Source organism: Mustela nigripes, chromosome 1 (assembly GCF_022355385.1).
Source record: "Mustela nigripes isolate SB6536 chromosome 1, MUSNIG.SB6536, whole genome shotgun sequence".
NCBI lineage: Eukaryota > Metazoa > Chordata > Mammalia > Carnivora > Mustelidae > Mustela > Mustela nigripes.
Genome location: NC_081557.1, coordinates 179971786 through 179986840, shown reverse-complemented (window position 1 = coordinate 179986840; position 15055 = coordinate 179971786). Strand labels below are relative to the sequence as shown.

Sequence of the window (15055 nt, the reverse complement as noted above, 5' to 3'; positions counted from 1 at the left end):
TTTCTTTCTTTCTTTCTTTCTTTCTTTCTTTCTTTCTTTCTTTCTTTTTAAAGATTTTATTTATATATTTGTCACATTTAAAGATTTTATTTATTTATTTGTCACAGGGAGATCACAAGTAGGCAGAGATCCGGATGCGGGGCTTGATCCCAGGACCCTGAGACCATGACCTGAGCCAAAGGCAGAGGCTTAACCCACTGAGTCACCCAGGCGCCCCCAAAGTTTCAGTCTTAAAAGAGAAGGTGTTCTGGAGATGGATATTGGTGATGGTTGCCCAACAGTGTGAATGTACTTAATATCACTGAACTATGCACTTAAAAATAGTTAAGGTGTTAAGTTTTATGTCTATTTTACCACAGTTAGAAATGATTTTGGAAATGAGTTTCTAAATTTGGGTGCTGGAACCATAAGGGCTTCACAGTTAACTGCTGGTGGATGGTTAAGAAAGGTGGACAATTCCATGGAGAAAATGAGATTTGAAACTCAGATTATTTTTGAGGATCATGCTTTCTCTAAGTTCCTTATAGAGAAGGCCAGTACAGTGGGATAAATCTTGTCTTATCTGCTAAAATTTGGAGTGAAGATCCTGGCAGGCCCTTTATGTGGAGGTGTGCTATAGTTAAATAGAATGCTGGTCGGGAGCTCAGAAAAGACACCAGGATGAGAAAGAATGTGAGGAGTCACCTCTAAAGAGGCACTGGTTAAAAATGTGTAAATGAGGTTTCTGTGATGGACCATGTGGTAAGAAAAGAGAAGAGGATGTCCTTTGGAGAAAGATAAGAAAATGAAAACAGAAGCAGCAGTCAGAAAAGTGGGAGAGGAAATGACACCACAGTGCCTTGACAACTAAAAAAGTGAAGGTGGTCTGCCATGCCTAAAATTGGAGAGATAAAAAAGATTTAGGATGAGGGCTGGATTTTACTTAAAGTCCCTCATTTGCAGTCTGGAGGTCTGTGACCCTTAACAGAGTGGTTTTGGTAAGGTGTCATGGAAAACCAGGTTTTCGTAAAATTCATACCTGTTAGGCTTGGCTGGACAAAGCAAGTTGGGTTGAAAGAGTGGAGTAATTAATTCAAGCAGCCAGTAATGAAGTCATTAGATTCTTCTAGGCATGAGATGACAAACTTCTGGATGGTTAAGAATAGGAACCAGATAAAACATGTGAAAGAATCATTTCAAAAGGATAATCAATGGGACTCAGTGATAGAAAGAAAAGGAATAGTCAGATCTAATTTCATGTTTTTAAGCCTTTGAGTTGGTGTGTAGTGATGTTATTGATAGGGATGTTGGAAGAGAATGTCATTTAGAGGAATGAGGAATTGGTTTCTGTGCATAGGAAACTAGTTACAGTGAAGGAAGCATTCCATGGAGATGTGCGTGTTGGATTTATGGAAACTATTCACTGGGGGAACTGGTAATGCTGAACTTGAGAGAGAACACAAGAATAATAAGGCACATTTGGGTTGGTCAAAAAGAGGCTTTGGCTTAACTAATGAAAATGATAGTTATTTTTATTTGCTATAAATCAATGCAAGTCTATGTTATAAATTAGGTGGGAATCAGGAATGATTTGCAAAAAGAAGGAAAAAAAAGAAGAAGAAGAAGATGAAGCTAGATGGACGGCAGTAGAGTTCCTTCTTTTCTCTGTTGGTCTGATCTTGAATGTAGCAAAGCAATGAAGCATTTACGTTGAAGATTTTTAAGTCCTGCAGTTCTTTTATTTCAAATGACAGACTTTTTTAGAACAGTGTATATCTAGCCTTATAGTGGATATAGAATGAATTAGTAAGATAATTTGGAGACATTATCATCTAATTTTGTAAATAAAATACAATTTTATTCTAGAATATTTTTGTGATTAATCGTGAAGTTAAAAATTGAATTAACCTGAACTCTTGTTTTAGTTTGAGTCACTGAGTTTGCCTGAGGTTCTTTTTTCTAAATATTTTGTAAGACCCAACTGAAGATTCACTTCCTAAGAGCTCTTTGAACCCCAGCCAGTGAAGGGACCAACAGATACAAAACATTTATATAACAGCTGCCTTATGTTATGGTGATTTTTTTAAACAGAGAAAAGACACAATATTCCATTTTTAACCATAAATATGTAAGGTATAGGTAAGTATTTGACAATACAGTATAATTTTAAGGTATACAATTATATTTTACTATTTTTTAAAATATTTTATTTATTTGAGAGAGAGTGAGAGAGCGCATCAACAGGGGGAGGAGCAGAGGGACAAGCAGATTCCCTCCTGAGCGGGGAGCCTGACTGGGGCTTGATCCTAGGTCCCTGAGAAAAATGACCTGAGCCAAAGTCGGGTGTTTAACTGACTGAGCCACCCAGGCAACACTATAATTATATTTTAGTATATAATTTCATATCTTTAAAACTGAAAGAACTTATAAAGGAAAAGATCTGAAAATAGAGTTATCAAGTTAATGCAGCTTTACTAGTTTCAAGACAAATGCTAATTATTGTATGTACTCCTCGGGGGCAGAATTTGTCAAGGGTACCAGACACATTTCTTCCAAGAAGACAGAAGGTTATAAGCAAGGCTGGCCACCAGACCATACTCACACTTGGATAATTGTAGTGATAAGGTCTTTGGAGTGCTACAAAAGTGCAGCTTCTCCGATAGCTATCATAATCCTGTCTAACTCATGAGTGTGCCATAGGTCATAGCCTGGAAAGCAAACAGCTTTTATCTTTTTTATAGCGTTAGAGACTGTGTTCTAGAAAATGATTTAATTCCACAGATGTTATATCCTAAAATATTAAACGAAAAGTTTGATGATCTTCAGGAGTTTCTGAATGTTTTGACTTGATTATGTAGTGCATATACTTTATAATTACATTTGTGTGATCTGTTTGCTTCCCTGTAGAAGAATAAGCCTCCCAACCCACCAGCTTTTATCTTCATGATTGATGTTTCATATAGTAACATCAAGAATGGACTCGTGAAGCTCATATGTGAAGAACTGAAGACTGTGCTGGAAAAACTTCCAAAGTAAGGGAACTCCCATTATTTCCAGAATTTGTACAGTATTACTGACTTAGTTTACTGGCCAGAAAACAAGTGCTGAATGACCCATGGGTATCTTTTGCTAATGAGGACATCGAACAATTATTTATAAATCAAACAGCACTATTTTTTTCTTGCGTCCTTAAAAAGTCCATAGTTATCTTTTGTACAAAGCAAAAGAAACAAACTGATAAAAATTAACGCTATGGTGAACAATATTCAAAATGCATTCTAAGTTATAAGGAGGATCCCAACACTGCTATGGGAAAGACCTTTGGAAATCTGGTATTCACTTTCAAAGAGGTTGATTTTCCAGTGGAAACTGTGGGTTGTGGTAGAGTTCTAAGGGATGCCAGGAGATGGAACTATTGTCTTAGGGCAGAGATGGTGCTTTTTAGCCACAGTCCCTTTGCCCTTCTACACTGTCAGACCCCCTTTGCCGCTTTACTGCCTCCAGTTACTAGCACAAGGCAAATCACTTTCCTTGCCACTGCAGGGGGCAATGCACAAAAGGAAAGGTGGAAAGGTATTTTAGCAAACATGGCTACTTTGTATAGTGTGCAAACTAGTTGTTTAGGGTCGGAAGTAACATCTAGTAAGAAGGTCCTTTATGAGAGGAAATGTGGTTAAGAAAAAGGCTAAGGAATAGTGTCTGAAACCTAGTGTCTGCACCAGGCTCAACATCTCCCACCCCTCCCTGTCTCCCGAACACAAGCAATCTCTGTTCTGGAAAGCGATGCTTTGAGGGATGGGTTGTCTGTATCCCTTAGGGCTTCCTGAGCCCTCGGGCGCCCATTCCTCTATATTCATGCTGCATGTGGCTGCTGCATTGGTGCATGTGAGCCTCAAAGAATGAACTCTGGACCTCCCAGGAGTCGCTTTGTTTGTATCTACGAAGCCCAAGTCATAATATTCTCAAGGATGGTTTGGAAAAGCCATGGGGATGTTTAAAAAACATTGAGGTGATTTCAAACTGAATTCTAAAATGAAGAATGAAATGGGAGCAATTCAAGGATGGGGCATAAGAAAGGCATGTGATGCCTGCTAACTGTGACTATAGCTTCTGTTACCTCATTCTTAGCAATACTTGAGAAGTGTGGACTTTCTGATGAATATCGTGTATCTTTTTTTTCTTTTTTAAAGGAGTCATCTTTTTTTTTTTAAGATGTTCTTTATTTATTAGTCAGAGAGAGAGAGTGTGTGTGAGCATGGGTGGGGGATGGGGCAGAGGGAGAAGCAGGCTCCACGCTGAGCAAAGAGCCTGATGGGCTCCATCCCAGGATCCTGGGATCATGGCCAAAGGCAGGCGCTTAACCGATGAGCCACCCATGTGTCCCTGAGTATCATATATCTTGTAGACTTCTCTCACAGGGCTGTTTTAATTCTAAATCTGAACTTGGAGCTTGAATAATATGAAAGAAAACTACTCTAATTTCTGGAAGTAATGTCTCTCTCTTTTACCTTCTCTCAGACTGGTTAGATTAGGCTCTCCTCTTCTCATAGTTACTTCACCAACCCCATGTTCCTTTCCAGCACAGCGGTGATATGAAGTGTATAGCCTGTTGATATAAGTCATGAAACCACACTCCTTCCTTAGATGTCATCATGACTTTTATATCCCATTGGAGCAGATTGTGACTTTAGCAAAAGATAGGAGAAAAAAAAAGGATGCTGCTAGTTATTCCCTGCTACTATTTAAGTATCTATCTGAAAAGTTTTTTTTTTTAAAGATTTTATTTATTTATTTGACAGAGAGAAATCACAAGTAGATGGAGAAGCAGGCAGAGAGAGAGAGAGGGAAGCAGGCTCCCTGCTGAGCAGAGAGCCCGATGCGGGGCTCGATCCCAGGACCCTGAGATCATGACCTGAGCCGAAGGCAGCGGCTTAACCCACTGAGCCACCCAGGCGCACCTGAAAAGTTTTAATTGAAGCCAAAATGCCTTTTCTTCTTTTATCTTTTAAAGCAAATCCAGTTGCTCTTTTTCTTCTTCCCTGAAGTTTGTTTTGGGCTCTGTATGTGTGTAACTTTATATTTTTATTAAGATTGCCAACAGTCTGATTTACTTCTTTGAACCAGGTAATATGCCAAATAGCCCTTTTTAAGCACAGAATATGTTGTCTTGATTAATGTCTAAGGTATGTTCATCTCTTCGCTAATCTTTTGAAAAGTAAAGGCCCCGTTCTTTACCATTTAACTTTGAATTTACATCTTTGATTTTGCTAGATGACATTTCTGTCTGGTTTCTCTGGAACAGGAAAGAAAAGATTTGAAATATTTCATCTGTTGTTCAGATCAAGCAGTTGAGTTTTTTCTGGTTGTTTTTAATGCTGCTGTAGCTAAAATGTTCAAAATGCTTTATTGTGGAATACCCTGATTCATCTAGTTACTAATATCTTCAGTTTTGCTCTGTCAGATTCATTCCATTAAAATAATAGGGATATGTGTTGAGGGAAGTGGTAATTGAAAAGCAGAAGAAGAAAGACATATTGTTCTGTGTGATATCCCTTATGTAACTTTATTAAATTTATATGGAATTAATATGAAGGAAAGGTTGAGATTGCATTTCCTTCTGGCTATGATTTAACAAAGCAGTTATACTGTTGAACAAGAAAATGTTAAGATATTTCTTTGTTTCTCAAACAAATTTTCAAAAAACATATGTTCCTATGAAAACATATACTAATATTTTGCAATAATGTAAGATGTTCTGATTAGATGTTTTTTAAAATGCTAATTTAGATTTTAAGTGAACCCTGTGAATCCCAGGATATGCCTTTCCTATCACTTGAAAATGTCCAAATCCAATGGGGAATAGCAATCTAGATTCTTGTCTGCAATTTTTCTTTTGTGTCTTTTTCCTTAATTGACTCTAAATTAACTCTTAAAAAGAGAATAAATGCTCTCAGGGTTTGCCAGACATTTATCACCTTATGTAATAAAAGATTTACTCGGAAATGGGAACTTAGCCAGTGGTGTGTTGGTAAACTGCATCTCAAATAAATAAAGCCTTAATTGTAATGTTTTCTCATTCCTGTGGTGTAAAATACTTACAGCCAGTCCGATTTTAAACTAGGAAGGCGACATCGCTAAACAGGACTTTAGAAGAGATGGATACAATCAGTTACTCAATTTGGGCTCTAGCTTGCCATTCATCCTAAATACAGCCTTTCACCATCATGATAATCCTCCTGAATATACCTCTACCTCCCTATGTTAGACTGGACCCTGTCAAGAGCAGAGGGCATAAACTTTGGGTCTTTATTGGTTTATAGTCAAGGATTCATGATACATTAACTATAAGGCACTATATACTAAGAGCCTTATGAGAATGATTTATAGGAATTTAGAAGAAGAAATGACGTCTCGTTGGTAGCATCCAGGGGCTTTGAGAGGAAGAGTGCTTGGTCTTAAAGAGTAAAATTCTAATAAATAGTGGGTTGGGGGTGAGGGGAAGGAGAACATGGGTACAGTATAGTATAATGGTTAGTTGCATAAAATCATACAGTTTAGGATATTGAGGGGGGATGTGTGGGGGGGGTTAAGTGTATGTGCAGTAGAAAGAATAAGGATACCATTTCTTAAAATTTTTGCAAGAGTCCAGAATATAAACATTTACCAAGTGCTTTTGGAAGGGATTGTGAGGATCTATTTAAACTTGCCCACCCATTTGTGAAGGCCACAGTGAAGAATAAATATCCTCAATTAGCAAAGGAAATAAAGAAGAAATAGAGCTTAAAGTCAGTAGTTTGTCAGCCTGTACTCTGCTGAAACATCAAAGAAATTGGGAAGTCTGCAGTGGGATCAACAATTTGAACTTAGGATACGTTCATCTATATATTTTATTTTCCTTTCTTTTGTACTCAAGTAACTTGTTATGCTATGTGCAAAGTTTAGAAACTGAGCATACTAGGTTCCTTTTTTAAAAAGTTGTTCCTAAGCAAAATAAGTTTTACTGCCATCTAAGGATCAAAGAAAATGGCAAAAATCTTTTGTGGCTGTCATGTAACCATTGAGCACTGTTCTATCCACTAATGAAAATTAGTAAGAGCTTCAGTAGTATTTTAGGAGGGAGAGGGGAGAGAAAGGGAGACCGAGAGAGAGAAACTTGGGTCAATATTAACTGGGATTTAGACCATTCAACTCTGAGTATACTTCATATACATATACTTGAATAAGAGCATTTATGCCTTTACTCCTTTCAGGAAGATTAAGGCCTTATCTTGGATTTCTCAAAAAAAATTTATTTTTTGTCATGGTTTTAGAGCTTTTATTACTTTTATTGTCTTGCCATGACCTCACCAATGACTATCTAATAAGAATTACATCATCAATTCGTATATATGGTTTATTTTATGTATTTATATAGTGTATGGCTTTCAAAAATCTCTCAATTTCCATTGAGATTCTCTAGACTCTGTAAGAAAAGGATCACACAGAAGGAGCAAGTCCTTTCTTGATAAAAATAGCTGTCTGTAATCTGAGTGTGCCTTTGTCTTGGTTCAGATGTTCCATTTGTTCTTCTGACCTTCTGGTGACTTCTGAGAGAGCTTTGTTTATAAAGAATATAATATGCCTACCTTTTTTGGGAAAAGAAAAACCATACCTTGTAATTGCTGTGGACTGAGAATACATATATTAAAGAAATATATTTTTACATCTGTTTGACTTTTTTAACCTAGAATTTTGATAATTTTTTATCAACCTCCTTATTTTTGTAATATTCCCTATCACTTACTGTGACTCAGTATTTTTTATACCAGTAAACAATAATTAAGAGCAAAACTTTTAACATGTCTTTCATATATTTAATAGAAGGTATACTTACTGAATTTCTGATAGAAATCTCTCATAAATATGTGAAAGAACTTCAAACATGGTATTTTCCTCATAGGGAAGAGCAAGAAGAAACTTCTGCAATCCGAGTTGGTTTTATCACATATAACAAAGTGCTGCATTTCTTTAATGTAAAGAGTAACTTGGCCCAGCCTCAGATGATGGTGGTAACTGACGTTGGAGAAGTCTTTGTTCCTCTGTTGGATGGTTTCCTTGTCAACTATCAAGAATCCCAATCTGTGATTCACAAGTAAATATCAAGTGTTTTATAATTTAGATACGAATGAGGTATCGTTTTTAATTGTTTTGACTCAAGCATTGTTTTGTTTTGTCATTGACAAGGGGCTTTTAACACATGGGTTATAAAACTCCATTGTTTATGTTCTATTTTAAATGTATACCAATATCTAAAAGTAGGCGTTTTGTTCTGTTTTGTTTTGTTTTTTAGAGAGAAAGAGAGAGAGACAGCAATGGGGAGGGGCAGAGTGGGAGAGAGAGAGTCTTAAGCAGGCTCCATGCCCAGCATGGAGCCCAGTGTGGGGCTTGATCTCATGACCCTGAGATCATGACTTGAGCCGAAATCAAAAGTCAGATACTTAACTAACTAAGCCCCCCAGGTGCCCCAAGGAGGACTTTTTTTTTTTTTTTCCCAATACTCATACTCAACCAGACTGGTCCCTTCTCTTTGCTGGAGAGAGATATTTCCTGCATATAAATGAGTGTATTCAATGATGATGGTAATAACTGAAGGTATAGCCACTGTTCCAAGAATTTATAGTTGAAGAAATAAAAAATGTAAATGGTGAAAAAATATTTACAAAAGGTACGCTTTTGTAAATGTTCCAAACAAATCATAAATTTTGGTTCCAAAACATGCCAGGATATCATTCCCTATGGAATAGCCTATGAAAGTCACCCATAGGTGTTTAGTGTGAAATAAATACCAGATGTGTTTAGGCTTGAAATGCTAGTGATTTATTTTTTGAAGTTTATTACAAATATGCCAAACATTTAAAAACTTTTACTCATTCATGTCTTATAGTTTATTGGACCAGATTCCAGAGATGTTTGCAGACTCTAATGAAAATGAGACTGTCTTTGCTCCTGTCATCCAGGCTGGCATGGAAGCACTAAAGGTGAGAAGTCTTTTTTTAATTGCTAGTAAATAAATTTTAAAACACACACACACACACACACACACGCATACGCACACACAGGAAGTTTCATCTATGAAAGAAAATACAGCCTTCTTTAAAACATGTAGTTTGCTAGAGGTTGTTCCAAACTTCCCTACAAATCTTAGAAGGAAATGGCCTAAATCATGGATTGCTCCCAGCGTTTACATTCCAGAACTATTAGCATCTGAACAACTGATTTTGTCAGGGTTTCCAGTTTAACTCCTCCCTTTGGCTTTTATATGAACTTTATATGATCTATTTTTAAATTACTTCAACAATATCCAAACCAGATAGGGAAGGAACAATACCCATATCACCCTCTCCTTCCTTGGGGTTTTCAAACATTCAAGGGCAAGGCCTGTGACAGGCAGTGACAGATGTGCATGCCACACAGGGCCTTGCTGAATGCCCAGAGCAGATGCAAGGTTGGCCATGGCTTCAGTTGGGAAGCTGAGCCCTAATGACTCCGGTCATTTTCATAGTAATAAAGACAGAACTCTGAAAAAGACAAAATGATTGAAAAGTTCTGACTGTTGATCATTGTTACCTTAGCACCAAGAGTCAAACCACTTCGACCTGCACAGCTTAGTGCCTAAAAAATTGATTTTCAAGTTTGATTATTAAAGTTAAATTGAAATTAACTTTTAAAATAAAATGACTGGTAATAATAACAATAACAGTAGTGATAATAACAAACAGCAAGAATATTGCTAAAGAACCAAATTTATGAAATATTCTACAGAAATTTTGTGTCTAAACATTGTAATTTTGTTTTGTTTCAGGATTTCATTTATTTATTTGACAGAGGGAGGGGCAGAGGGAGAATCAGACTCCCCTGCTGAGGAGGGAGCCCAATGTGGGGCCTGATCCCAGGAACCTGGGATCATGACCTAAGCCAAAGGCAGATGCTTAACCGACTGAGCCACCCAGGTGCCCCTGTAGTTTGGTTTTAGTACAGTGAGTCTTGCTTGGGTTTTCTGATCTTCAGAGTACTCACTGAATAAAAAATTACAGATGTCCCTTAAAAATCTTCAGAATACTGTCAATTTAACATAAAATTAAAAATAAATTTTACATCATAAAGTGATATGGACAAGTTAGGGTCCATCTAGTGGAAACCAATACTAATCATTGGTTGGGCTACAGAACGACATGGAAATTCCTATTTTATTCCACATTGAAGAAAAAAATATTTTCCATTTCTATTTGGAAGAGTTATATTATTGTTCTCTCTTCCAGTAAGGTGTCTAGAAATGCTAGGTAAATTTCCTGATATATGGCCATCAATATATGAATCTATGAGTCTTTCTACTATAAGAAATTAGTATTGGGTATAGGACTGTATTCATGTGCTCTTGCCTGAGAAGAAAGATGAGTGGATATTCGTAAGCCAGCACATCATCAGTTAAGACAGTAGAGTGGTAAGAGGAGTGCGGGCATGGTTTCTACAGCATCCCAGCCCAGCCCTAATTTCATTTCTTTTTTTTTTTTTTTTATTAAGATTTTATTTATTTATTTGACAGAGAGAAATCACAAGTAGATGGAGAGGCAGGCAGAGAGAGAGAGAGGGAAGCAGGCTCTCTGCTGAGCAGAGAGCCCGATGCGGGACTCGATCCCAGGACTCTGAGATCATGACCTGAGCCGAAGGCAGTGGCTTAACCCACTGAGCCACCCAGGTGCCCCACCTAATTTCATTTCTGAAAGGGAGCAATGATGGGTTCCTACTGCCAGTCCACGAGAGATCTAGAGGCTTTTTAGCAGCTTTGAAAGACAAAATCGATAAATGAGATTTGTCCACATGCATTCCATGTGTCTGAAATGTGGTGTTACCTAGGATACATTACTGGGAAACCACTGTGTTTGGTAATAACTGTAATGCTCTTCATAGTTACTCATGCACTAATAGCTAGAGCAGTCAGCATCCTCTGTGCTCATTTACCAGAGGCCAGTTCATTTCATCCAGTGTATTTTTGTATCTTTTGCATATTATTTTTTGTTATATTTGCAATTTTATTTTTAGAGTAATTAATGTACTCTTTCATACTGAAGTTTAAAAATGAGAACCAATATCTAAATATAACAACTCAGAATAACTTCACAAATATCAAAGTTAGTAAATTGTGGAATTCTTACAAAATGTTAAGAACTGTCAGGTTGCCTGGCTGGCTTGGTTGGTGGAACATGTGACCCTTGATCTCAGGATTTTGAGTTTGAGCACCAAGTTGAGTGTGGAGATTCCTTAAAAATAAAATATTTTAAAAGTAAAAGAACTACCTTTATAGAAGGGGAAGAATTGTCTTTTAACAAAGATAGGGAACTGCCTTTTATCAAGTGACACTGCTGGACATAAGTTGGTGGCAGTTACTATCCTGTGCCTGCTGGCCCCTGTCTTCGTGCAGAGGTGGAATGGTGCTCCACCACGCTGTGGAAGAAGAAGCCAGACAGTCACTCCTTGATTAAGGAGTCATGGGGTCATGTGTGAAAAGGTGCCTACTTTTTAAAAATGCAGATTTCTGGCTCCTCTCCCAGAGATGCTGACTCATCAGCTCCCCATTTGATCACCCATATTTGGGAACCACCAGCAAAAGCAATTATTATTCATTGTGCAATCCCTGAGAACAGCCTTACATTATGGTATCTCACCAGGAAATTCAGTACCTGACCTGTATGACTTCACATGTTACTTTTGCACTAGGAATGCTTTCACTTAACCATGATTAAAATCTTGCCCTAAGCTTTTCATTAGCGATTAGATTAAGAGAAAACACTGTGAGGAAAGTTTCTTTCTTGTGTGCAACATTAAATGAAGATTTTATTGCATATTAATCAATTTCTTACGTGTAGAAAGATTTACTAGCTAGTTCCCTAGAGTCAGTTTTTACAAGCATTATAACTCCTAATATTCCTTCTAGCCTTAACTACCAAGAAAGATACCAATAATAGTTGGGGTAGATTTTCCATTTTAATTACTTCCTTTCCATGACCTTCTTGCTATTTTCTAGTTCTTTACATTTACCTTGGTGATTCTTTTGTATGTATATCTTTAGCTGTCAATTTCTTCCAAACGTATTTATAAGTAGGTAGTTGATACCAAAAAAAAAAACCCCAACTTAATGAGAAGCTTCTCCTTCATTTGCCAGAAAGATTCTGGGTGGTTATAATTCACTGTATGAGAGCAGAGACCACTGTAGTACAGTTGGAACTCATGTGCAGTTTATGCTTTCTGCCTTAGAGAAACCTGATTAGGTTTCAATGAAGAAAACAATTTTTCCAAATAGGATAAAAATGTGTGTGTGTGTGTGTTCTCTGCCTCTCACACTGAGAGTATCTCATCATCTCTTCAGGCCTCCTGTGGCTAAAAAGCAGTCAGGCTTACATGTGGGTAACTTGCATACACGGGCCCTACGCTGCTTGCCTGAAGTCATTATTAGGCAAAGAGCTAACATTTTTGAGAATTTGCAGGATAGTATCTAAATACCGAGACCACATCATTCATTCTCTTGTTCTTTCAATCAAGATCTATTCAATGTTTTGTTAGGCAATGTGAAGACTACTGTTTCTAGTTCTAAGTTGCTTACAATGTGGTAGAAAAAACATTAACTCTGTAATACAAGGCATATTTATTGCTTGTATTGCCCAAAAGAGGAGGAGTGGGGGAGAGCAAAGAGTAACTTTGGAAAGACCAGGACTGTGGCTGGCCAGCTGGAGTGCTCAGGGGATTATGACAAGAGGCCAGAGATGAGAGTCTCATCTTCTGTGGACAGGGCCTAAAAACTGAAAGAACATCGAAGTGCAGTGTTTTTTGTGTATCCACGTGAAGACATTTGAAAACTGGACTCCTCCATTTGAATTATAGCTTTATAGCTAGACGCCAAGGAAAATCTGTGTATAATTAGTTGTAATAAACCTCTTGAAGCACAGAGAGACAACAAAAACTAACAACATGTGCTAATTTGTCACAAAGATAAAGAAGGGAAAGTTTGGAAAGTTCTTATACATATTTTCTTAAAAGTCTCTGAACTATTCAACTGCAGGCTTCAGTACACTTTTCTTGTTCTCTTAGTGCCTTTTTTTCCATGTAGTCTTTCAAAGTCTGCATCTCTTCTCAAAATCTGACACTCATAACTCAACTGCATGTGAATTTCTGGTGTTGTATTAACTTGGCTGAACAATAGTTTTCTGAGTTTGCTATTAACTTACACCAGAAAACTAGATAAGTAGAATTAGGCAACAAATTAGAAAGAAGTGGTATTTAATGGTTATGCTTCAAACATATCACAAGTTGGGGAAATTTATCTTTAAGTTATCTTAATGTATTTCTACATTTGATTTCAAGGTGTGATACATCACAACATTCCTTCTAAAATTTATGGAGCACCTATAGAGTGAAAGCACTGTCTAGACCCAGTAGGGCTTAGAGAAACACACTGTAGAGAAATCAGGGACCTTCTTTCTTCATAAGCCTGCAACCTGTAGAAGACCATAGGATATATAAAATTGTGATTCATTATCATTAAATTTGATCTGCAAAGTAGAATGGAGATAGAGGGAGGTGGAAGGCAACCAGTGCTGTCAAGGGTGAAATTAACATGTATCTCAGAGGAATAGACATTGGAATTAAATTTTGGGTAATGGGTTCTCTAGGCCAGCCTTTCTCAACCTGTTTTCCATCATAATAAAAATGACATATGTCATTGTCATTTATCAATTCTATATGGTACATTAATGTGGACACAGTCAGGTTTTGGTAAAAACATCAGAGATTTATCAGGATTTAGAGCATAGAATGCCCTAGGAGCTTTTTCTTTTATTGCTTCTTACAAAAGATTTTATAAGTATATGCCTAATGAAATTATAAATCTAAAATTGTGCCATTTTAATTGCTAATGAATTAGAAAGAAATATGTCTATTTTGTTTTTCTCAATAGTGAACTTTATTTTTCCAATAGGTCCTGATTTTTTCCTTTAGAGCTTTGCTCTATGGGTAATAGTAACAAGGCAATCATGTATGTTTGTTTATGATTAACACCATATACTGGTTCATTGAATTCTCTCAACAATATTTTCATGTAGCTGCTGTTTTTCCTGTGTCACGTATTAGGTAACTAAAGCTTAGAGAAGTTAAATAATTTGCCCAGTATCACTCAGCTAAGAAATGGCTTGGACTCTTATCCATGCAGATAGGAATTAGGACCCATGCTCTTACGTACTGTGATATACAATAACTGTACTTGAATGAGCAGAGAATCTAGGTGGATGGAGGTGAATGAATATTGACAGTGAATTATTTAGGGGAACTGGGTAGGCCAGGCAAGAAAAGTTGGGGAGAAGATGGACCTCTAAAAAAGGTTTCATACCTTTTCTGCTACTCGAATTAAAATAAACAAAAAGTACTTTTATAACGATGAAAGTGATAGAAATAAAAAGTCAGTCATAGAATTTCAAAATTATTAACATGTCATTATCAGTATTACTATAAATTTTACTCAGATTTAATCATAGGAACTCGTGTGTCTTAATTGGCCCAAGTGTTGACAGTGTCTTTTTCCTGTGCAGTGTTTGTGTACCTGTGCTTCTTCACTCATCCTTGCCTTCTTTCTTACTTAGGCTATATCAATAATTTTGGGTGGGAGGCTAGTGCAGCAGTAAGATCACTGCTCACTGCTGACCACAACAAAGATGAGACAGGACACAGGTTATGCGCCCCTCCCCAGTGTCACTTAGGGAGACACATTAGGACAAGGCTAACCGGAATTCTCTCCATTTGTGTTTGGTTTTTTCTTTATTAGATTTTATTTATTTATTTATCTATTTGACAGAGAGATAATGAGAGAGGGAACACAAGCAGGGGGAGTGGGAGAGGTAGAAGCAGGGTTTCCGCTGAGCAGGGAGCCTGACACAGGGCTCAATCCCAGGACCCTGGGATCATGACCTGAGCCAAAGGGAGACGCTTAAGGACTGAGCCACCCAGGCACGCCTCTCCATTTGCTCTTTAGTGTTATTCACAAACCCACGTA

The 15055-nt window shown here is 37.3% G+C and overlaps 1 protein-coding gene across 3 annotated transcripts in view; it reads left to right on the top strand.

Annotated features, from left to right (window-relative positions):
• SEC24D (SEC24 homolog D, COPII coat complex component) overlaps positions 1-15055 on the top strand; it is a 103854-nt gene that overhangs the window by 65988 nt on the left and 22811 nt on the right. For all 3 annotated transcript variants that reach the window (XM_059377836.1, XM_059377826.1, XM_059377817.1), the window contains exons 11-13: positions 2887-3011; positions 7919-8110; positions 8903-8996. In XM_059377836.1, coding sequence (XP_059233819.1) covers positions 2887-3011; positions 7919-8110; positions 8903-8996 — 411 coding nt within the window. The remainder of the gene's footprint in view (positions 1-2886; positions 3012-7918; positions 8111-8902; positions 8997-15055) is intronic.